General features: G+C 55.7%; 1 protein-coding gene across 1 annotated transcript in view; it reads left to right on the forward strand.

Moving 5' to 3' along the window:
* Positions 1-6,277: 6,277 nt before the first annotated feature.
* CMIP (c-Maf inducing protein) overlaps positions 6,278-24,717 on the forward strand; it is a 237,850-nt gene continuing 219,410 nt past the window's right edge. The window contains exon 1 of the mRNA XM_060083738.1: positions 6,278-6,830. Coding sequence (XP_059939721.1) covers positions 6,534-6,830 — 297 coding nt within the window. The 5' untranslated portion in view covers positions 6,278-6,533. The remainder of the gene's footprint in view (positions 6,831-24,717) is intronic.

The following is a 24,717-nucleotide window of genomic DNA, read 5'->3' on the forward strand; positions in this document are numbered from 1 at the left end:
TTAAACCAGGGGTTCTCAATCGGGGCTGATTTTGCCTCCCAGGTGACACGGGGTAACGTCTGGGGACGTTTTGGTTGTCACAAATTGTGGCTGCTCCTGGCATCTGTGGGTTAAGGCCAAGGATTCTGCTAAATACCCTGAAGTCGTCAGGACAGCTGTCTACCGCCAAGAATGATCCAGCCCTAAATGTTAACAGCGCCAAAGTTGAAAACCCTGCAAAGATGCTGTATTGGGTATCTGTATCCCAGTTGTTGGGCAGATGGGAAATGTTTGGAGAAGTGATCTAAAGGAGCACCTGCGATCAGGGCCGTGGAAACATGGGTTCTAAAATGACAGTGGCAACACAAAATAGCCAACGCTTATTCTAAGTGCTTACCCAGTGCCAGGCTGTGAGCTCAACACTGATTATCTCACTTAATTCCTATGACTCTGGAAAAAGGTACCGTTGCAGTCCCATTTTATAGTAAATCAACCAAAGATACACACAGCTGGTAAAGGAAAGGGCAAGGAGTTTGTTTTCTTCCTTCCATACTTTTTTTGGGGGGGGTGATTGGGGGAGGAGGGGTGTCTGATTCCCCTCGCTCGACTGTGAGCCCATGAGGGCAGCATCTTGTGTGAGCTGGATCTGTAGTCCCCAACAAAGTCCTTGGCACTCAGTAGGTGCTAATAGACATGTTTAATGGAACTGAATGAAAGAAGGAAGGAAGGAAGCAGGGCAAGGTGGCCTAGTGGTTAGAACGTTGGTGTTGCAGTTTGATTTCCAACCATTCAACAGATAACTATCGTGCATCTTCTCTGGTCCAGAACAGGCAGGGGCCTGCTCAGGCTGACCTATACTGGCTCATGAGAGCTGATTGTTAATTTTTCATGAATTTTGCAAGCTGGTTGTCAAACAGCCATTAAACAAGATTGAATTAATATAAAGTTACGATTAAATAAATCATATTCTTAAAAAGGTAATAAAACTCACCACTTCCTAATTATTTGACTACATATTATACTACATTTTGTGTTTCCGTTCTGTAGGTTATTTATGTCTCTTTCAGGGGTCGCCAAACTTCTTCTGTAAAAGGGCCAGGTAGTAAATATTTTAGGCTTTGTAAGCCATGAGCTGAGTCTGGCCCCTCAGCCACTGTTTGCTACCCCTTGGAATGTTCTATCTGTAGGGTAGAAACACTCTACAATGGGGTGCGTCTTTTCCCAACTTCACGTTCAGTGATGCATGTTGATAACCTGAAAACAGCCATGGTGGGGATATCTCCAACTGGGGAATTGTCAAATGCTATAAATCAGGGCTTCCCCGCCCCCCGCAAGCCGATGGTTAAACATTCACCAGCACACCACCGGACACAGTGAGGTGTGGAACTGGAATGGACCCTGCCCTCTTACAGGGTACAGTGCGTTGGGTTTGTGCACCATTTCATAGTTGGGGGCGGGGGCCAGGAGGGAGCTGGGCAAAGGCTGCTGAGGATCTCCACTGGAGACCAGTCCGAGGAGGACACCCACCTGTCAGCGTCTGCCGGAAGGGGCAGGGCTGCTAGAAGCGGGTGCTGAGGTGGCCCTCTCCTAGGGCTGGCCGTCAGCTCCGATGCTGTCCTCCCCACCAGGGACTTGGCCACTTCCTCAGACCCCTTTGTGGGCAGCCAGGGGAACAGGTCTGTCTTTCCCCTCTGAGTTGGCGCCAGGGGTGACGAGGGGCCTCGGGGTTGAGATGTGAGCTCACGAGGGCAGTTCCCTGCCTGCTCACTACATTCCCCCAGCTCCCCAAGCGGAGTAGCTTCTCCACCAGTACGGCCCGGGGTAAGCCCGTAGTGGTAACAAGTCTCCCACTTGCTGACCCAAGTGGGAGACGTACTTGCAGTGAGCAGGTGAGAGCAGAACGTTGCTCTTTGGGACTGCCAGCAAAGAATGCAGAACACGGCGGCTCTGTCTGGTGACCTTTTTGAGTCAACTGGCCAGTGGGGGCCCGAGGAGAGTGAAGCGTTTGTGAACTTGCTTGCCCTCCCTGCTGCTCCGTAACCCTCTCAAGTTTGATGCCAGGAGGGTGAACTCTAAGGGGCCTGCACTGTTCTTGGCAGAGTCAGGGTTCCTGTGGCGCCAAGGATCCATCAGTGGAAACTCGATGGGCTTGTGTCTCCTACAGAGGCTGGCGGGCTGGAGGGAGGGGACTTCTGAAGGAATCTGACAGCTGGACTTAACTCATTTTTAGGTCAGGAACCTGGGACAGTGGGAGGCGAGGGGCTCTGCGTATCACCAGCTATCAACGTGTCCCACCACCTTCTCACACCCTCACTTACCTCAACCTACCGCCTGCACGTGCCTAAGCAACAGAGGATAGGTGAGTCTGCCCAAAAGTCACTGCCTATTTGCGTGCAGGCACTGAGTGCCGCTGTCAACCAGGAACTCCTGGTTTCTGTTCTCAAGGAAGTTCTGGCTGGATCTTGGGGGCTCCATATCACTGAGGTCAAACTCAGACCAAGAAATACTCTTATTGAAAGATGACATTGATCAAATTCAACACTTTCTTCCTGAGTCCCTGCTCAGGAAAACATTAACAAAGGAGGAGCAGGGAAAACATGGACTTTCAGGTCAGAATTTCAGGTACAAATCTTGGCTGGATCCCCATGGTTGTCTGATCCTCTCTGAGACTCAACTTCCTCGCCCTTAAGATGGGGATGATAAGAATTTTTGCCTTCTGGGTTGGTTGGAAGAAAGGAGAACAAATATCAATATATAATGCCCCCACAGGACAGGAATAAAGACGCAGACGTAGAGAATGGACTTGAGGACACAGGGAGGGGGAAGGGTAAGCTGGGACGAAGTGAGAGAGTGGCATGGACATATATACACTACCAAATGTAAAATAGATAGCGAGTGGGAAGTAGCCACATCGCACAGGGAGATCAGCTCGGTGCTTTGTGACCACCTAGAGGGGTGGGAGGGAGACACGAGGGAGGAGATATGGGGGTATATGTGTGTGTATAGCTGATTCACTTTGTTATAAAACAGAAACTAACACACCATTGTAAAGCAATTATACTCCAATAAAGATGTTAAAAAATATACATATATATATATAACACCCCCAGCATAGTACCTGGCACTGGGGTGCTGGTCATTTTATCATGCTGTTCCTGTTTAATGCTTACAAATCAACCACCATATCAAGCAGTGTTGAGGATGTCTGGATAAAATCAGGGATCCTCTGCATCCTGGTAAATCTCGTTCTGCTGAAGTTTTGCCCCCGAGGAGGGTCCACAGATGTCCCTCGAGTGGACAGCAGCTGCTTTGTCTGCCACCGAGCCTCCCTACTCCATGATTTCCTGCTGGACCCCATCACCTCCCTCCCGGGTACCGTCAACAGCCTCCTCACCAGCCTCCCTGCCTCCAGGCTGCTGCTCTGCAAATCTTGTCCATGTCATGCTGTGGCCAGTGACCTTATGAAGGTGATATCTACAAGTCACTCCCTGCATGCCCCACGTGGTGGCTTCCCACGCTCTCAGGGCAGAGTCTGGTCCCTGGGCCTGCATTTCAAGGTACTGCCTGCTCAGCCCCTGCTCACCTCTGAGGCCTCTGCCCTGTATCCCCTGGGCTCCTTGCATGCCTTGGCAAAATGTCTGGGGCCCCCCTGGTGGCACAGTGGTTAAGAATCTGCCTGCCAATGTGCAGGGGACACAGGTTCGAGCCCTGGTCTGGGAAGATCCCACATGCCGCAGAGCAACTAAGCCCGTGCGCCACAACTACTGAGGCTGCGCTCTAGAGCCCGTGAGCCACAACTACTGAGCCCGTGCGCCACAACTACCGAAGCCCACGTGCCTAGAGCCCGTGCTCCGCAACAAGAGAAGCCACCACAAGGAGAAGCCCGAGCACCGCAACGAAGAATAGCCTCCGCTCGCTGCAACTAGAGAAAGCCCACGTGCAGCAACGAAGACCTAACGCAGCCAAAAATAAATAAAATAAAAAACAAAAAAAGTCTGGAGTTTCCTGCATAGGCTGAGGGTCTTCCCACCTCTTTGCCTTTGTATGTGCCGTCCCCCCTTCCAGGAGCACCTTTCCCCTTCTTTACCTGATTCCTAAAGACCCCTTTGGAGTCAGGACATGTCCCCAGTGCCACAGCCTGGCTGGGTTAGATTCCCCCCTCCCCCTTCCTGTAGCCCCAAGCACAGTGTGGTCATTGTCTTTACATGGTCCTAGACCCTGAGCTCCACACCTGGGCCCAGTCCTGGCTAGCTAAGTGAGCCTGGCAGTCTCTCTGTATCCTCACCAGCAGGAGGGGATGCTGATGGGTCAACCATGTGTCATGGGTTGCTGTGAGAAGGAAAAGTGTGCGTGCTTAGGACGCTGGGAATTACTTCCTGCAACCGGCAAACAGCAGGAGCTCAATCAGGGTTCGAACAACAGACCTAACCCCCTTGGCGGCATGGCCTGGGCATCTGGGTCACAACCATCTGCCATCCCCACCTCCGGCATCCACTTCTGTGCCACCGGATGGGGTCTCTGGCTTGCCTGACTCCTCCTTGTTTGATGGTTTTCTCAAGGCTGTTGATGTTCAGAACTTCAAGAACAGAATTTGCCAGCAGGCTGTGGGGAGTCAGTGAATTCCCCATTTTCCTGCCTAACTGTGCCTCCCCAGGGCTCACGAGGAGAGGACAGCTCTGCCCGTCTCCTGGGCAGGCTGGAGATGCGTCTTCTCTGGTGAGGGACACATGCGGGGGCCCTGCCTTCCACCCTGGCCCCAGCCCTGGCCAGGCTCAGGTGAGAGTGTTTTGGGGAGCCCTCATCTTGTCTGTTCTTGGGAGAGAGGGGGAGGGGGCAGTCCCCACTGTAGGGCTGCCGTGGACAAACTTCGGCACTCATGATGCAATTCAACGCATGCTCACACACTTGTGTGTTCACTACAGAGACACCTTCACTTAACAAAAAAGGCACAGATCTGGGGGTTTTAATCGTATTAACTGCAGAATTGCGTGGATGTGAGAAAGCCCCACCCCAGAGCAGAGCATTTGCTGCGTGGCTTTAGGTGCCACTCCTGGTGGCAGAAAGGGAACGTTTTTTGTTGCACAGCTGGCGTTCCCGAGTGACACCATAGCTCATTCCCCAAAGGGGCTTCCAATATGATTCTCTCACAGCTCTGCGCAGGACCTGGGGATGCAGAGATGAATGACCTGGTCCCGGCCTGAGGGGAGAGGTAAAGAAGCTGGAGCTGCTGGGGTGCAGGCAGAGGAGGGGGGCGCCGGTAACGCTGGGGAGGGATTTTGTTGTCTAGGTTCCTATTAGGAACTAATCAGACTCCAGGGGCAGAAGGAAGGAGGGGGGCTGGGGAGCCCGTCCCCTCCCCCCCGGAGGCTTGAGGACCCCAAGGGCCACGGGCGGGCAGACATCTGTAAATGACCAGGAGGCCTGCAGAATTCTGCAGGCTGAGCCAGGGCAGTTCCCCGGATAACTGACGGGACATGTTCAATTCGAGGAAATATCTCTGTCTCCTGGCGCCATCTGGTCAGCCAGGTGGACAGCTTGAGCTGGGGTTCCGGGGGTGTCACAGGTCCTGCCTGCGGTCCTGTCCCCCACACCTTCGGCCCAGCCCAGCCCGGCCCGGCCCCGGTCCCTCAGGTTTGCACCTGGCCGCACCTCCGCCATCCTCGTGGACAGGTTTCGGGGCAATGACATTTCGGATCCCGGCTGGCCGCGGGGGTAAGGGTGGGCTGCGGGGTCCGCGGCGCGTTCTCAGATCCGTCGGGCTGGCGGGCCGCGCGGCTCAGCACCGGCCTGGGCACCGGCGGGGGCGCGGCTCAGCGTGACGTCACGCGCCCCGCCCCCGCGGCCCCCGCCCACTCCCCAGGTTCCGGGCGGGGCGGGCCCGGGCCTGCCAGGGCTCGCCCGCCCCAGCCCCCTCCCCGGGGGCCGCCCCCTCCCGTCGAGCCGCGCCTCGGCCCCTCGCGTCCCCGCCCGGCGGCGGACTCCGCCTGCGAGAGGCCGAAGCCGCGGCGGCAGCCGCCGTTGCCGCCATTGACGTCAGAGGGGCGGGCACATGACCCCGCGGGGACCAATCGCGCGGGCGCCGAGCGGCTTCTGCAATCTCTCAACTGAGCCGGCCCCCGCGGCCCCCGCCGCACACTCGCCCGCGGACGGCCGCCCAGACACACGTACTGTACACACGAGCGGGCGGCGGGGCCAAGACACGCCCGCCCGCGCGGCCCCCGCTCGCTGCCGCCGCCGCCGGGCCCCCGGCCCCCCCGCAGGCTCTGCCCCGCGTCCCCGCCCGCCCGCCCCTCCGCCGAGCCGGTCCGGCCGCCGCGAGCATGCATCCGACGAGCTAGGAGGAAGCCGGAGCCCCGCAGGAAGGACCGAGCGCCGGCCGTCCGCCCGCCCGCCCGCCCGGGCCCCTCCCCTGCGGGGCGCCCCCAGCCCCACACCCCCCCACCTTCCTGGGGGGTGGGGGGGTGCGGGACGCCGACCGGGGGCCCCGCCGCCCGGGCAGCCGGGACAGCCCCTCTCCCCGCCCCCGGCCCCCTCCCCGGCCCGGCCGGCCGGCCATGGATCTGACCAGCACCTCGGGCGGCGGCGATTCCCGGCAGATCGAGGAGACCAAGCCGCTGCTGGGGGGTGACGTGCCGGCCCCCGAGGGCACGAAGATGGGCGCCGTGCCCTGCCGCCGGGCCCTTCTGCTGTGCAACGGGATGAGGTACAAACTGCTGCAGGAGGGCGACATCCAGGTCTGTGTCATCCGGCACCCGCGGACCTTTCTCAGCAAGATCCTCACCTCGAAATTCCTGAGGCGCTGGGAGCCGCACCACCTAACGCTGGCCGACAACAGCCTGGCGTCCGCCACGGTGAGTCGCTCTGCGCGGCGGCGCGCCTGCACCCCCGCGCCTCCCCTCGGGGCCCGGGAGGCGCCCCCTCCCACCGGCTGCCTCCTGCCTGCCGCTGCACCTGGAGCCCGGGGCCTGCAGGGCGCCCCCCTCCTGGCCTGGGCTCCGGACTGGATTGTGGAATTCGAAGCTCTGCCCTGCCGGCAGGCTCGGGGAGACCCTTAGAATTATATGGAGAGGATCTGGCCCACCCCGGACTGAGCATTTGGGTACCTCCGGGCCCAGCGCTTGTGTTAATTACGGATGGGACCTTGGGATAGACCCCCGAGGCTGGGCCCTGATGGTGGTGGGGTTCCCTTTCGGAAAGCACATCTGGATCTGCGGCGGATGGGAAAACAAAACAACCAGAAAAAAAAAAAAAAACCCAACAACCTCAAAACCCCAAAACCCAAAGAATTTCCAGAAGCCAGTTCCTTTCTTTGCTCTCTACCCGTCTTTTTCCTGCCCGGCCTGGCAGGCAAAACTGGGTGCTTCCCTTTCTGAAAAAATTTCACTGGCACACTGGGAGGGTGGAAGTGGAGGGGGAGGGGGAGGGAGAGGGGGCAGGGGTCCTGGGCTATCTCCTCCCCACGGGGGGCGGTCAAGTTCTAGTGCGGAAGCTGGCCTGTGGGGTTCTGGTCTTGCATTGTCTATGCAGTATTGTATACGTGTGTTTTGTTGCTGGAGGTTTTATTATGTTATTGTTACTGTTTTAAAATACATGGCTGGGACTGGGTCGCCCTCATGAGAGGGAGAGAAGTCATCGATCTGTTTCTGAAATCAAATCTGCAAGGTGGAGAGAGAGGGCTGTGGTGGGGTCGCAGCGGGGGAGGGTGGCGGGCAGGAGCCGGAACAGGATGCTTTGTGTTTTGAAAGGAGGACAGTTGAAAGCACCAGCTCTGCTTGGGCCCGAGCCTTGCTGTGAGGGGGTCCCGTCCTCTATGGAGAGGTGGCAGGTCTTCCCCAGAATGCACGCTCCCCTCTGGGGCAACCGTGATCCGGTTTACTAAGCACGGTGGTCGGGGCGGGGGCGCTGAATCTAACGCCTGCCCACACCTGTGCCAAGAAAACCCAGCCGGGAAATAGGGTGTCGCTTACATAGCATGTCACAAACGTGTAGCATGTGCAGACATTTCCCCGGCATCCATGTTCCCTTGGCAGTGTGTCACAGGCCGTGACACATGCTCCAGGGAATGGGGAGGGGGAAAAGTTAGCAGAAGAAACCATACTCCTTGAAACAGCTCCCCCCCGCCCCCACCTCCCAGGGCACTGAAGCACACGAGGACTTTTATTCTGAATTTTGGGTCCGACGTACTCAGAACACCTATTTTTTCTTTCCTGTGGGCACATTGGTGCAATCTGCAAAGGCTGCTTTCTCGGGGAGGATCCCTGGTTGCCGAGAAGCGGTCCAGTCCCAGTCTCAGGCTCGTGCACGTTCTCAAACCTGTCCTGAGCCACAGGCCTCGGCATTTGGCTTTTCATTTGATGGAGGGAGACCCTCAGAAAATTCGCCAGCGCGCAGTGTTTCAGATTCAGGGAGGAACCGGTGTCCTCAGTAGTTCCCTGCCTGGGATCAGCAGCCTCCAAATCTGGCTTCAGAAATTTCCCCTGGCCGGGGGCTGGGGGAGCTTTATTTTTCTTTCTGTCACCCCTTAAAGTGAAGGGGAGTTGGGGAGGAGAAGATGGCTGGGAGGCACAGTGACCCTCCGTGGGAAGGACAGGCCGAGCTCCCGTGCTCCCCCGGGAGAAGCCAGGAGCTGTGCTGTGCTGCCCACGGCTGGGGGAAGCCAGCTTTGGAGGCTCAAGGTGCCCCTCCCCCTCCCCCAGTTTACCTCTGATTGCTCAAGAGGCGTCTATTTGAGAGAGAGTGGGGAGGAAGGGAGCCTGGAGCCCTGCGCTGGCTTCTCAAGCAGCCAGGGGCCCCGGCGCCACCTTCCCCAGCCGTGGTGGGTGGCACCTTCGTCTTCTTGGGCCTCTCTGGAGAGGAGCCGTGATTTTCTGGACGGGGGGCCGAGGGCCATCCGTGGCACGAGATTTGTCTCAGCAGAGCCTTGCTGTGGCGTTGGGGAGCGAGGAGGGGGGAACTACGCGCGAGTGTCCAATGGGCTGTCCCCTTTCTCTGCCTGTCGTCGGCGAGCCCCACGGGCAGGGCAGGGAGTGTCCTTACATGTGGCCTTGGTGGGCTCCGGTGGGGTGCACGGCCCTCCCTGCCAGGCCTGTGAGCGTGGAGGGGGGCTGCTGAGGCCGTGGCCTCCAGGGCAGGGGTGTGCATGGCACCACCACCGGGGACCTTGTCCCTTCCTGAGACACCTGGTTGTTGGTGTGTCCAGGCCCCCCGGGAAGCAAAGCAGCCCCCTGAGGGGTTTCCCTGAAGCCCGGGCATTATGTAATCTGTCTGCATTTTATAGCGCGGCCCAAGCACTCAATTGAGAAATGTGAGCCCAAACGAAACAAAGGTGAATTTGAGTGCAGTTCACTACAACGGAAAGCCCCATGTGGCCCAGCCTCGAGCTGCTGGGTGTATCAGGTGTTTTGTATTGGTCATAGCCTTCTGTAAAGTGTACGTCATCCTTTTGTTAAGCCCTCTACACAGCCCACCTCAGAACCATCTGGTAATTATCTGGTTAATTGTGTGGGCTTCAGGCACAAGACTCAGAGTGATTGATCTGGATTCAAACCCATAAACAAACCAAATACACCCTTTGCCCAAACCATCTTCAGGGTCTCTCTGCACTGATCCAGTCAGTTGGATGGTAGTCAGAGCTACAGCCCAGGCTTCCAGGACCACAGCTGCATCAGGCCTGGGTGGAGGCGTCTGGGGGCTCTCAGTCCCACCTGGCAGGTGGCTCCAGCTGGGTACACCCCCCAGGTGGACGGACCTCTCTGCATTCCCTGCTGGGGAGACGGGCTCAGCCTGGGGCCCCGCGGGGCCAGCGGCCTCACTCCCTGGCCTGGCTGTAAACTTTGCCTTCTCTTGGGTCAGGTTGGAGCTTGCCCCTGCGCCTATCTGCTGGGCCGGTTACTGATTAAATCCTTGCAGAGTCAACAGTGCCTGACAGGGCCTGTGACAGCGCCGGGCCTGATGCTCTCTGTGCTGGAGACTTTGGATCCAGAAGACTCATAAACAAAGGAGGAAACACAAAGGCGCCAGTGACCCGGCTGCCATGAGGGGGGACTGGGAGGTGTCCGCCTCTCCCTGGGGTACACACGGCCACACCTTGCCAGCGGAAGGGCGCATCTGCCCAGGCTGTGGCCTGGACGCCGCCGTTCCTCATTCCCCTTTCGCGTCCAGACTTCCCAGTCCCCGGGCCTCCCTGGGCTTTTTGTGGTTGCCAACCATGGTGTCGGCTGTAGCCAAGAAGGTTTGGGTCCGTGGGTTCAGAATCCATTTTGCCGTTCTCGTGTCTGGGCTGAATTTGATCACCTGCTAGGCATGCTTGTCCTCTGGAAGAGGGCTTTGTCCGTGTGCTTTGTCTCCTCTGCGCCAAAGAAGTACGAATCAGCGGCTTACCTTTTATTTTACCTTATTTTTTTTAACATGTAGCACGTGGCATCTCAGAATGGGGAGGGTCCAGTCGGATCAAACAGGGGTCAGAGCACAGGCACAGTAGCCTTGACTTGCTTTTTAAATTTTCACCACTCTGCGGCTTCAGTTGAAACGTCTCTGGGCTTTCTGTTGTGGGAAAGAAAAGAGGAGTCCCCTCAGTTCTCATCAGTTCCTTTAGTCTGGTGTTTTCTTGGGGGCGGCAACCTTCTGAACTTGGACTTATGCTTACGAAGCACCTACTGGGTGTCCGAGTGCTGCATTCATCCCGATGGTGGCTTCCCCTTGGGAATTAAAATCTGTGTCCTCCCAAGTAGTCAGAAGTCCCGTGGGAACCCGCCTGTGTGCACACGGACATGCGTGTTCATTTCTCCACTTTGTCACTCACACGTCCTCCTTGTGCCCGTCCTCCCCGCCTTTGATTTATGTGATGTTTCTTTGTGGCATAAAGAAACACAAAGAATTTTTTTTTTTTCTTTCAGTGCCATTTGTCATAAGATTTCGGAGTATATCGAATTTGTTTCCCAGGTTACTTGTCTGATTGGAGGTGGTGGAGGGTAGGGGCTGGGACAGAAGCGGAGGAAAAAAAATCTGAATTCTCTGTAAACGGCACACGTGGTCTGCCTTCCCCAGGCTGTAATAAATAGGAGCATTTTAAGGAGGGAGTGGTTTTGATACTGCCATTCTCCTGGCGCAATCCGAGATGCCTTTTCTAGCCGCTGGCAAAGTTGTACCAGTCCAGGTTGAAGGTGTCTCACTTGCTGCTCATGGCTGGGCTTTGCTGCCGAGCTGGCTGGGGCTCCGTGGGCCACAGGTGGCTGTGTATAGTGTTGCCCGCTCCTCTGTGCCAACCGGGGAGCCCGCTGACTCACCTGGCAGTGGGAGAGGGCATTTCTGGGGCACCACGTCCGGTGAGGCTTAGGGGGAGCCTGCTGGCCGTGTCATCCTAAAAAACTGAAGCTCTCTGAGGGTGCCTCACTGCCAGCCTCAGCTTGGCCCACATGGATGGTATCCCCTTGGTGTTTTGGTGGAATGAACATCCGAGATGGTCACGTTACGCCTTTGATGAAAGGATTAAGTGAGATTAAGCAAGGCAGCCTAATGGTTCACGGCGTCTCCACTGTGGGGCAACACAACGGGGTTTGCTGCCACTTGCACCGGGTCTGGATTCTGAGGTTACAGCTTCCTGACTGTGTGACTTCTGGAACGTTGCTTTCCCTTGCCGGGGCTTGCTTTTCCTCCTAGAGGGTGGGATAATCCTACCTCATGTACAGGGTTGCTGAAAGGACTGGGGATCACTCAGATTAGCACCTAGCAGGATGGCCAGCACACAGTAGGGGTATGACAAGGGGCCTGTATTCCACTTTGTGTTTTCCTAATTACCCTGAGAGTGCTTCAAGAAATTCTGCCCAAATGCAAGGGATTATTGCTACTTAAAAATGGGCAGTCTCTAGAGGAAAGTCTCCTGAGATGAGCGGTGCATTTGGGAAAGTTAGGGATATTTAGTGGATCTGGTATGTATGAGAGCAATGAAATTGTTGAAAGCAGTTTAAGAAAAATTTCTCAGGGGGCACAGTCTAGTTTCTTTAAAAAAATACAGAACTGTTTTTTTTTTTTTTTGGAAAATTGAAATAGTAACGTGCACATCAAATAAATTCAGATGGTACAACAAGGCATATAAGGGAAAATGAAGCTTCTCTCTTATTCCACAGGCCCATGGCCCCTAGTTCTCCTCCTCGCAGGCGAGCCCTGCATCCTTGCTGAGCATTCTGGGCATTTACACACAGTTCTGTGCTGTTATTGTTCATTGGACGGTGTGTTTTGGCAGTCATTCTAGATCTGTGCCTGCACAGCTGCTCTTCCCTGCTGCACGGTGTTCCATCATAGAGGGGCGCCATAATAATGTAGGTAGACCATCCCCTATCACTGGACATTTAGGTTAGCCCCAGGCTTTTGCAGTTTCCAACAAGACACTTTCCACTTTGACTGAGTGGAGTTGTTTGTGTTTTGATAATTTGAATGTTTTTTGCCTACTTCTTTGGCGAGTGTTAAAATATTTAGTCCCACAGTGCTTTGCAAGGGTTAGCTGACCCTCCCTCAGTGGGGGAAGGGCACTGCGGTCTGGAGTCATGCTTGGGTCTGGCTCACTGTCACTGGCTAGGGAGCCTCCTGAGGGTCTGGCCCCCCAGCCCCACCAGGAACTGGTGGGGGGCTCCAGCCAGTCCCGCAGACCTCTGCCCCCAAGGACAAGGGTCTGCATGGCCAGGAGGGCTGTTTCCTGCTCCACCTGAGAGCATCATTTTTGTCTCCAGGCTTCCTGCCTCCCCAGGATGGAAGCCAGGCCGCCTGGCCCCATGGTAGAGAAAAGGAGGAAGTGACAGTGTCTCTTCCCTGCTCCTGGCTCTGGTGACAAGGCACCCAGTGCCTTCAGCGGGCCACCGAGGGAGGCCGTGTGAGGTTGAAAGGAAGCTCGGCTGATACCAGCAGAGCCCTACAAAGGGTGATGAGGCGTGTGTGTGTGTGTGTGTGTGTGTGTGTGTGTGTGTGTATGGGGGAGGTGTTCATGTCTGTTGAGGCGAAGGGGACCACAGAGAACATAGTTTTGGTGCTGAAGTTGATTGTTGTGCTGAAACTGAATGTCCAGTAGCCATTTCTTTACACCTGCCACATACCAGTGTCTGGGGTGTCAGGAAGGTGGATGGAGGAGAACAGCCAGTCGCAGCAGAGGGGTCAGACAGGCAAGCTTGAATCCTGCCCTTGCAGCGTCCTAGCTGGTGGGTGACCTTGGGCAGGTCACCTAACCTCCCTCCTTATCTGTGAAATTCACATTCTGGGGACTTCCTTTTAGCATGATGTCAGGATTAGGTGGAGTAAGGCATGGCAGTTCATTCAACAGATAAATATCACTGTTTGTAGGCATTTTGAGGAAAACCAGTCCCTGCCCTCCTGGACTGGCGTAGGTGACAGACAATAAACCACTGACTAAGTAATTATAAAATCTGTCTGGCCCCGGAGGAAACAAAGCAGTGGTGGGTGGGGTGTGCGGGGCTTGGGGACCAGGAGCCTTGCTACTCTGCACATGGTGTTCAGGAAAGGAGATGGTATCTAGTGGGGGAGCATTCTTGGCGGAGAGGATGGCAAATGCAAAGGCCCTGAGGCTGGACCGGATTTAGAGAAGTGACCGGATCTTAGTAAATGCTTAGTGAATGCTCTACAGTTGTCATCACCCCTGCCTTCCAGGAGCTGTTATCATCTATTAAAAAATATTTATGAGCACCCAGAATGTGCTAGGTGCTGGGCGTATAGGCAGCTCCCTGCCCCATGGAGCTTCCTTAGTTTCTAGCACTTCTGGGGTGTGTGTGTGTGTTTTATTTAACCCGCTCCCTCCCATAGCGAAGAATAGCAGTGCTTTAAGAGACTCTTAAATTACCAAAACCAGCTCCCTTTGTCCACACTGTGTTACAAAGGTTCTAGGACCTAGAACACCCTAATCACTGAATTCGCCTCAGGCTTTTTTCCGATGGGGAAGCGCTGAGGGGGGGAAGCGCTGAGCGCCAGCGTGTTGCCCAAAGACCCTTCCACATGACTCAGCAGCCGGGCTGGGATTCACACCCAGGACTCCCCGCACCCCTAGCACCTTCACTGCCTTCCTTTGTCATGGGTTCTCCTGCTTTCTAGCTGGTATCAGGTCGGGAGTGTATAAACAGATGAGGCTGAGTAAACTCACTCTGCACGGAAGCTGAAGAGCTGGATTCTCCAGTCCCCGGGTGGGTGGGCAGGACTCCGCGGGGCGGGGCAGCGGAGGCTTCCCTGGGGCTGGGGTCATCAGGAGAGAGGTGATAGCACTGGAACGTTTCCTGGTGTCCTGGGCCAGTCCCAAGCTCTTCGAGGCCCAGAGAAGCTGCAAATAGGCGCACATAGCCTGGGAAAGCCCAGACTGCCTCCTCGTCTGGCTCACTGTCCAGCCCAGGTGAATCTGCATCGCCGCGCGTGCTTGTGTGAGGCCCAGCCGGTGGTGGAGCCGTCCCTGTGGATGGGGACCCCCAAACCTGGGGGGCTTCACACAGCACGGTTTGCATGTGCCTCGTGTCCCGGTCCCTTCAGGGCCTCGTGGAGTCAGGGCTGGGGAGGAGGAGTGAGCACCAGGCGGAGGTTCGGTCTGTGGGTCTGGCCGCTCCATTGGCCATGGCTCAGTCCCATGGCCACCCCCGAGTGCAGGGGAGGCTAGGGAGCCGGGTCAGCTGTGTCCAGGAGACAGGAGACCATGGAATGATGGCGACACCCACCCCAGGACCGTTGGGACCCTGCAGTGGTCTGGAGGTCTCCAGGGTACCAGCAGCAGAGCTGCTTCCCTGGAAAGGAAATTCAGATGGCATGGTCTCTTCTGGCTCCTGGGTTTGAGCTTGGCGGCAGGTCAGGAAAGTTTGCAGTCTGATCTCTGGTGGGGAATAAAACATCTCAGTGAACGTGTTGCAAGGGATGGAGCAATGCACTCGTGATTACAGCAACACTTATTGTCTCCCTGCTGAGTGCCAGGCACTGTGCTCTTTTAATTTTCCAGACAATCCTACGGGGCAGCTATTACCCTTCCCATTTTATAGATGCTGCAACGGAGACTCAGACAAGGAGAACTGGGAAGAAGTGGAGTTGAGAGGCAAAGGCAGGTCTGCCGCCACGCCTGAGTGTGTGTGTCCGTGAATATATGTGCATCTGTTGGATATACGTAAAATGATTTCAGCCTCTTGCCGAAACGTCTTAGGGGGGAATCAGTGGGCTTATCAGTTTAGTGTTTGCCGATGTTTGGCAGACATCCCTTTGTGAATTTGTCAAGTGAGTTCAGGGAACTGGTGTTGGAAAGTGAATGCCAAGTATTTGTAAAGGGTAAGCGCCAGGTACCAAGTTTATGAATTGAGTACCAGATGCTGTGTGTGCAAAGGGAGTTTCCCAGGTACTGCACTTGTGGAGTGAGTGTCTCCAGGCACTGGGCCGACAAGGTGAGTGTTCCCTGGTACCACGCTTACAAAGTCGACGACCCTTTGTTCTCCAAAGGCTCACAGTTAAATTGGGGGACACTTCAAATTAGGATACACCATAGGAGCACACATCCTCAGAGAGATTTGTGCCTTGTCCTGCTGTCTGGAGGGGCCAGGTGGTTTCAGGAAGGACTTCGTAGGAGAGATGCATCTGGACAGACAGAGGTAGGGTTGGGGACTGGCAGAGAAGGGGCTGGGGGCCAGGGCTGGGAATGGGCAGACGGGCTGCAGCCGTGTTTGGCACCGTGAGAGCAGGTAGGGAGGAAGATGGAGGCAGGGTCACTTCCCAGAGGGGCCCTCGAGGTCAGTGTGGGATTCACGTGCGAGCCGGGAGGGCCCTGATCATGACGCAGACGGACGGGGAGCGGGCCGCCAGCTGGGAGCCCGGGATGCCCCTGAATGGAAGCTTCAGGAGTGCAGGGATGTGAGCCACCAGGCCAGGCGTTAGTCACAGTAGTGACCACCGCAGCAGTGGTCTCGTGGCCACTCACGCGAGTTTGTTTGCTAGGAGCTGGGCTGGGAGGTCACATCGGTGGCCTCCATAGCAGCCCAACAAGTTGCTGTGGCTCCCTGCATTTTACAGATGGGGACCCTGAGGCTGTGTCTCTCAGCAGGTGCTCTTTGGCCAGATGAGTGGATGAATGAGTGAAGGAAGGAAGGAATGAGCTGCCGCACAGGTTCAGTTGGGTGGTCCCTCCTGCTGGAAGGGGAGAGGGGAGAGCCACGCCCAGACCTCCACCCTCTGCGTCCCTGGAACCCTGCGTGTCTCTTTCACCTCCAGTGAAGGACAGTGCGTGCAGTGGGCCCTCGAGTTGCCCTACAGAGCTGGCCTCGGGGTGGACACAGGCCCGCGGTTCCTGGCCCACTGCCGGGCCCGTGAGGCCGCTGCCACCAGAGGCCTCTGGTGCTTTCCAGATCGCGGGCCTGAGACCTCCGCTCTGAGCCTTGGCTCCCAGGACTCCCCTTCTGGAAGCTTCCTTCCTGGAGGCCAGGTGGGAAGGCCCCACCCAGCCGTGGGGCTTGGGAAGGTGGCACCATGGGGCCGAGGCAGGGCAGCTGTGGGGCCCTGCTGGTGCCCTTAGTGGGCTCTCGGGCCTGGGGGCTATGGGGCAGTGGGCGCAGGGCTGCCCCTCTGGAAGGAGGAACAGTGACTCTGACGTCTGCCTGTTGCTCCTGTTGGGTCGCGTTTCACGACCCTGTGGCCGACGCTTGCCTTGACGGTGGGAAGGTGAAAGAGCTTGACCCGTCCCAGCAGCCTGGTGGCTACTGGGCTTGAGGGTCCAAGCAGGGTCAGCCTGCGGGGTCACACAGACCAGGACGGGGTGGAGGTGACTGCGGGGCGGTAGCGATCATTTCCTCCAGCCCACCCCCCCTCCCCACCCCGGGCCCCTTGGGTGTGTGTATCAGTGCATTTAACCCAGCCCCCGAGGCTCCTGTTTACACTTGGGGAAACTAAGGCCCTGTGAGTTTCAGGTTACATCACTGCAACCCAGACTACCTGGCTCCAGAGCCAGAGGCCTCCTGCACAGAGCACGGTGCCTCCTTGGTGGCTTCGAGCAGGGGGGCCTGGGCAGCGAGGAACAGTCACCAGCAAAGCAGTGAGAACTACAGCTAGCGCTCGCACAGCGTCTACTGTTCTGAGCCTACACGTGGATGAGCACTCTTCTTTTATTGCAGTCTAGTTGACTTAACAATATTATATTAGTGTCAGGTACACAGCATAGTGATCCAGTATTTTTACAGTTTACACTGCCTTAAAAGTTATGACAAAATAATGCCTATAATTCCCTGTGCTGGACAATATGTCCTTGTTGCTTATCTATAGTTTGTATCTCTTAAACCCATACTCCTGTCTTGCCCCCACCCCCCACTGGTAACCACTTGTTTGTTTTCTGTGTCTGTGAGTCTATTTCTGTTTTGCTATATCCATTCGTGTTATTTTTCAGATTCCACACGAAAGTGACATCTACAGTATTTATATTTCTCTGATTTATGTCCATTCACATTCCTGCAAATGCCAGAATTTCATTCTTTTTTTATTTTATTTTATTTTTTTTGCGGTACGCGGGCCTCTCACTGTTTTGGCCTCTCCCATTGCGGAGCTCAGGCTCCGGACGCGCAGGCTCAGCGGCCATGGCTCACGGGCCCAGCCGCTCCGCGGCATGTGGGATCTTCCCAGACCGGGGCATGAACCCATGTCCCCTGCATCGGCAGGCGTACTGTCAACCACTGTGCCACCAGGGAAGCCCCATTCTTTTTTATGGCCAAGTAGTATTCCATTGTATATGTATACCACACCTTCTTTATGCATTCGTCTGTTGGTGGACACTTGGGTTGCTTCCATATCTTGGCTATTGTAAATAATGCTACTGTGAGCATTGGGGTGCGTGTACCTTTTCGAATTAGTGTTCTCTTTTTTTCCGAATACGTACCCAGGAGTGAAACTGCTGGGTCGTACGTAGATGAGCTTGTTTAAACCTCACCATGCACCTCTGAGGTATTGCTGTCACGGTTCCTGTTTTACAAATGATCAGACTGGGGCCCAGAGAGATGAGGTCACTACTCACCCAGCTAGTGGTGGTGGAGCTGGGATTTGCACCCAGGCCGTCTGGCTCCAGAGAATAAACTGCATGTGGCTGTGAGCCCGGCTCAGCAGCAGAGGCTCAGGAAGACCCAGGGTGGCCAGGGCTGGCTCCCTGCCGAGCAGGGGGGCCGTGCGGAAGGCGGGAGGGTGGGAACAGAGTCGAGTGTCTCACCCTGGGTGGTTCGGCCGTCTTCCTGCAGACGCGTCTCTGGCTGGGAGAGCCGTGGTGGAGGTTTGCTTCTCAACTGCCCCTGCTTGGTGTTGGGATCGTGAACTCAACCTCTCGGAGCCTGTTTCCTCGCCTGAGATGGCCTGTCCCTGGGAGCCGGCCGTGATGGCTTGGTGCAGGCGAGCCTAGGGTCTGGAGCCCATCTCAGAGCGTGGCTGGGCTCCCCCCACCCCTCGGGGCTCTGGCTCGGCCCCTCTCCCCTCTGCCGTGGGGAGTGCTGCTGGCCCCCGGAGGCTTCCCTGACCCCCAGTTGGAGTGAGGGCTTGCTCCCTGCGAGCTCCAGCTGGGTGGCGATTGCCTCTTTGCCCGTCTGTCTTCTCTACCAGCTATTCGCCTCCGTACTTGTAAAATAAAACAAAAATAATCACCCAGGGATGATGATGATCTTAAAAAATAAAGAAGGAAGGGCCTCCCTGGTGGCGCAAGTGGTTGAGAGTCCGCCTGCCGATGCAGGGGATACGGGTTCGTGCCCCGGTCTGGGAGGATCCCATATGCCGCGGAGCGGCTGGGCCCGTGAGCCATGGCCGCTGAGCCTGCGCGTCCGGAGCCTGTGCTCCGCAACGGGGGAGGCCACAACAGTGAGAGGCCCGCATACCGCAAAAAAAAAAAAAAAATAAAGAAGGAAAAGATTCTCCCATAATCCCACCACCCAGAAATCACCCAGATGAACACTTTGGGGTAGAGCCATCTCTGCTTTCTTCCCGGATGAGTACGTGTGACACATGACCGTGTGTGCACAGCGAGGAGGGCGAGGTCTTATTCATAAGAGCTAAGCCAGTTTCATGCATGATCTCAAAGTGTGTCCCCTTTGGCCCTATGGATCTTGGGCCCCAGATCTTACTTGGTGGTGGGGACCGTCCTGGGCTTTGTGGATGTCGAGCATCCCTGGCCTCGGCCCACTAGATGCCAGTCCTCCGCTCCCCACAGTGTAACAGCCCCAAATGCCTGCAGATGTTGCCACGGGTCCCCTGGGGGGCACATCACGGGTTGAGAACCCCTGTGGTGACTTGGCTGATGTCCCACCTACCCTGAGAGGTCCCGTTTGATGAGCAGCCCTGGCTGCGGGCTGGCCCGTGGCAGAGCTGGGAGCCTGTGCTCCCGTCTGCAGTCACCTTGCCTCTTTGGAACCTGGCACAGAGGTGGGAACCAAGAACCGCGTGGGGCTGCAGGAGCCCAGATCCCTCTGTCTGCGTGGCGCGGGCCGAGAGCCGGCAGGGACCCTGGAAGGAAATCCTGCTGGCCAGGCATTAGCGAGCTTCCCACACCTTTGATCCCTCCTGTCGGCTCCCCTGCTGTCCTGATGACTCAGGACTTCAGAGATCTGGGTTTTTGGAAGGGGAATTGCTTCACGCCAATAAAAAAGAAGAAAGAGAGGAAATTAGCATTAGGAAGTTTTGGTGTGAGGAAAATGACTTTGAAACCTGCTTCTCGAATCCTGTTTTTTTTTTTTTTTTTTTTTTTGCGGTACGCGGGCTTCTCACTGCCGTGGCCTCTCCCGTTGCGGAGCACAGGCTCCGGACGCGCAGGCTCAGTGGCCATGGCTCACGGGCCTAGTAGCTCTGCGGCATGTGGGATCTTCCCGGACCGGGGCACAAACCCGTGTGCCCTGCATCGGCAGGCGGACTCTCAACCACTGCGCCCCCAGGGAAGCCCTCGAATCCTGTTTGAGTGTTCTTGGGGGGATGGGTGCAGCAAGGAAAGGGGGTGGGCCGTGGTGGGCGAGCTGGCCACGTGGCTCTTCCATAAAGGCCTTCCTCTGCTTGAGTCAAGCCCCACCCAAGGCTGTGCTTTGGGTCCCTCTGCTTTTTGGAGCTAAGTGAACCATACCACCAGGAAAGATACAAAGAGGAAGCTTCTGGAGTATGTGTGGGTCCTGCCAGCAGGTGCAGTGAAGGTGCGAGGGTCTCAGGCCAGAGACTGTTGCAGAGGGCAGCGGTCTGGGGTTCTTCTCATGCCCCAGTGGTCAGCAGGGCGCCTCTGGGCCGGGACAGCCGAGTGCTGATGGATCTCAGCCCCTGCTCGGCCCGGCTGCGCAGTCTCGTGTCGGGCGGGCCCTGCTTGCATTCACCGCGACCTTGCTTGAAGGGGTGTGTGCTGCGGATTTGCAAACACGCTGCCCCCACTTTGAAGCCCAAGGTGGAGGTAGAGGCGCCAAAGACCCTGCCTTCCCAGGTCAGCCCTTCCCTAATGGGTGGTGGGGGGCAAAGTGGTTTCGAGCTCTGGCCCGAGTTTGTGGATTCAGACACTTCATATTAGACCATGTAAGCCGTGGTGTGATCCAGCTCTCAGTTTTCTCATCTGTAAGCTGGGGATAATCGCGGCCACCTCCCAGGGTTATCCGAATAATAAAGGAGATGATGCATACATGGAAAGTGCTTAGTGGTGTCAGGCTTGGAGCCAGTGCTCAGTCAATGCTCCTGCATTATGACCAACAGCTCAGTCCTGGCTGCTGCTCTGCCCACTGCGTTCCCGCTTCTGCTCGACTGTGAACTTCTCGAAGGCAGGCGTCTCATCCGGCAATACCCGATGTCAGTATAGGCTTCTGGCTGAATAGGGTTGCTTGATGTATAGAGGCCCCAGGCGTCGCAGGGACAGAAAAGGGTCTCACGTTTTGGTGGAAACCCCGGCCCTGTCTGGCGACCTCGGAGCTGTTAGGAGAACCTCCAGGGTGTGCTTGTGACCTTGGGCACCGGGACCTGGAATGGACCACAGCCCTGGACTCAACCCCAGTCACCGTGTCCCCGACTTGGGCAAGATAGAAACTGGCAGTTGGGAAGGTTAAGACATTACTGGTGGTTTTCGCCTCAGCTTTCAGCAGCAGTGCTTGGGAAATAAGATTTTGATCTTGGAAAATATGATTTAAAAACAGAATTGGAAGTCGCTTTTATTTTCTCAACGATATTGCCCCTGACACACGCACAGGGCCTTGAATGGTGGTGTCCGGCCCGAGCCTGCCAGTAGGGGGCCCACTGACGGCCCTTCCATGAATCATACCCCTACCCACCCCCCTCGGCTTTTCACCTTTGATCCCCCCACTTGGGCCTGCGGTGACAGAGCGCCCCGTTGAGACAGACCCCGGGAAGCCCCTCTTCTTCTGAGGGAGCTCACTGTGTCGTCTGAGCCTCGCCCACACCGTTGGCGGCCACCCTGCTGCCAGGGGAGGGGGCTTCTTCCTTGGACCCCTGCCGAGAACTAAGCCCATTGATGGGTGGCTTCACGGAGCTTGAATCTGGTTGTTCCATCCAGTGTTCCCATCCCAGAGCAGGAGGAGGGTCCTCTCCCTGTTGGACGAAGATTGGGAGCTCTGAGTCCCCACCTGGCCCCCTAGGGAGCCTTCTGAGAGGTGGGGTCTGGCCCCCTGGCCATCCCAGGATTAACACTCTGTTCTTGTCCACCCTTCCCTGTGCCCAGGACCTGGCTGTGTGGCCTTCATCCACGGGCTTCTGTGCCCTCCGGCCTCCAGGTGGGCTTGGCTCATAAGTGGGGACCCTGAAGGGAGATGGAGGCCCTTGGCTTCTTCCTTCAGGGTTGCTGTGGGCAGGCAGCGTCCCTTGGCCACAGCCCCTGTCCTGTCACCACCCCCACCCCCCAATTCCGGGCTTCAGTAACTGCTCCTTTTCCTTGTCCCTTCAGGCCTCGGGGTAGGAACGCATAGGCTAGGAATGAGGTGACCGAGTCCTGGCTTTCCCGGGACTGTCCCAGGTGTTACACTCACGTCCTGTGTCCCGGGAAACCCCTCAGTCCCAAGCAAATCAGGACATTTGGTCGCCCGAGGAGAAAACCACCTCTTGTGTTTTCCCTGTGTTCTGCCCACACCTGGGTATGTTGCCCTTTTGTTACAATTTCTTCAAATGACACTGTTTTGTGTCTGCCATCTGTTTCTTCCCAGGGCCCCGGCTGACACACCGGGAGCTTCAGGAGGACGGAGTTGTTTTCAGAGTCTCTTCCCTTTTAGAGTTCGTAGTAACCAAATGGGCTGTAATGCTAAACATGGGGAGAAAGAAATTAATCTCTTGCACTTATACTTTTTTTCTGAAAACATGCCCCCTTCAGAGACAAATGGTGATGATGGTGATGATGATAGCTGTGGCTCTTTGCCCACTTACTATGGGCTTCTTGTTGTGTTAAGAACTTTGATGCACCGTTGTGTTTAATCATTATGACGATCCTCTGAGGATTGTCCAGGATGAGAAAACTGAGGCTTAGTGAGGTAAAGTAATTTGCCTAGAGCTCAGGATGGGTAGGAGGTCGGGCCAGGGTATGAACCCCGATGACGCTCCCTGCGAGGTTTCTACGCTTACCGATGAGGTGTTTTACAACCCAGGCCAAGCCAGACAAACCCACAGTTTTGCTGCTTCTGGCTTGGACAGGGTGTCTTATTGGGTGTGCAGGCAGCAGATCTGATGTTTTCCACTTCCTCTCCTGTGGCGGGGCTGTGTGCATGGAGCATGCAGGACTGGCTGGGCAGCCGGTTTGGGCCTTGCTGAATTTAGCTATGGCTGGTGTTGGAAAATGTTAGTCTGTTCTTTCCTTTTCCATAGCCCCCCCCCCCCCCCTTTTACAATTTTTATAGTTAAAATCAGAGGCGGCCAGACTTGGAAGAGAACCGGCATGTCATCTAGTTCTGGGATGGCGAATGTATGACACACGTGCAGCCATTGCTCATTGCCTAGCCCCTGGTAGACGTTGCTAATCAACCCAGGCGTAATCGATCCTTCCCACTGAGCCTGGAGACAGCCACTGCTAATCAACTGTTGTTGGCATGCACCATGTCGCCCACTGTATACATTAGGAACCCAAGACCCAGAGGAGTTAAATGACCCTCAAGGGAGCCACTGGGGTTGTGGAGCCTGCTGTTGAGAGATGACTTTGGGTTAAAAGTCCGCCATCTAAACGAAGTGTGGTGTGGGGGAAGGACCTGGGTTTTGCATAGCAGTGTGTTGATCTGGGTTTAAATCCCAGTTCTGCTTCTTACTGGTTGTAACTTCAGGCAAGTCACATGGCTTCTTTGAGCCTGGTCTGTGAAACTAGAAATTGTAATCCCTACATCCCAGGGTTGTGAGGAATAAATGACATGGAATGTTAATTCAGCCTCCAGCAGATACTGGTGGGGGGCCTAGTGTGCGCCCAGGACTGCTCTGGTCCTGGCATGTGGTGGTGAGCCCTGTAGACAAGGCCCTGCCCTCAGTGGCTGTGCCTTAAAGATTCAAGTAATGCTGCATTTCTTCCTTTTTGCTTCTTGGAGAACTATGAAATTGTGGTGTTACTGTTATTTTTTAACAACACAGCCACTTGAATTTGGCCTGTTTATGCATCACATGACTTGCTTTGGGAAGTGATGTATTTTTTCTTTCATTCCTCGTCTCGTTTCCATCCTTGTATCTGGGCCGATTGGGACAGGGAGACCGAATGGATATGACAGGAGACTGGGTCTTAGACCGTTTAGAGGGACACACTCCTTTTGGAAATTTGATGAAAGCTGTGGACCCTTCTGCAGGCAAAATGCTAAGATGACAGGCTCATAAAGTTTAGCATCTATAGTGTAGGCATTTTTAGGGATTGACTCATGGACTCCTCAGGTTATAACCAGTCCAGGGGGCCTGGGACACTCTAGTTAGCATGGAATGGAACTCTGCCCGGAAATAAACATGTAAATGACAAAAGCAAAATGGTTCATTATGAAAGGTCAAGGTTTTTATTCAGAGTTCTGCTTCTTTGGCTGGGCAAGTGGGTTTGTCCACGTAGCATTTTCTATGCTTGTTAAGCTGTGTTTAGTCTTCTTGGTTATGGTAAAAGGATTTTTCCTTTTACCCTAGTCTGGAGTTTCAAGGTTGGTACTTCCTGCCCCTAAAATGTTTATTTTAAGGTTTAGAACAGTTCTTCACTCTGATAAGGCAGAGAGCATCACTGCAGACGCGCTGTGGTCGAGCACAGGGCGACTCCACTGGCGCTGCAGATGGTGGCGCTGCAGATGGTGGCCCAGCACTCAGCCTGCCCGGCGCACAGTGACCTTGGCCACCTCACCTCTCTGACCTGTGAAGCGGGGGACAGAATGACCACCAACCCCTGGTAGTCAAGGATTAAAGACTCTAGTAAGCATGACAGTCCAGAGAATGTCCAAATAGGCCATGGTGGATTTTGTATTCAGTTGCTTGGAATTGGGACTCAGTAGTATGGATCCTTTGCTCTGTGAAAGGTTGGTGTTTTTGCTGAGCCTGTATGATGGAGGTTGCCTGGCAGATCCAGCTGAAGTGAACTGAGTTCTTCTGTGAGGTGCAGGATGAGTGCAATTCTAATGTGCTTTCTCCTCCTGGACACACAAGACTTCAAGCAGGCTGACCAGCGTAGTTAAGAGAAAGCCAGGGTCTTCCTTGGTTGGTAACTTATAGAAGGACCCCAGTAATGAGTCCCCTCGTTGCCTTCAACTCCTCCGACGCCCCCTGCCCCCTACCCGGGGCACCGTCTTTAGCCACGCCCTG

Source organism: Mesoplodon densirostris, chromosome 19 (genome assembly GCF_025265405.1).
Source record: "Mesoplodon densirostris isolate mMesDen1 chromosome 19, mMesDen1 primary haplotype, whole genome shotgun sequence".
Classification (NCBI taxonomy): domain Eukaryota; kingdom Metazoa; phylum Chordata; class Mammalia; order Artiodactyla; family Ziphiidae; genus Mesoplodon; species Mesoplodon densirostris.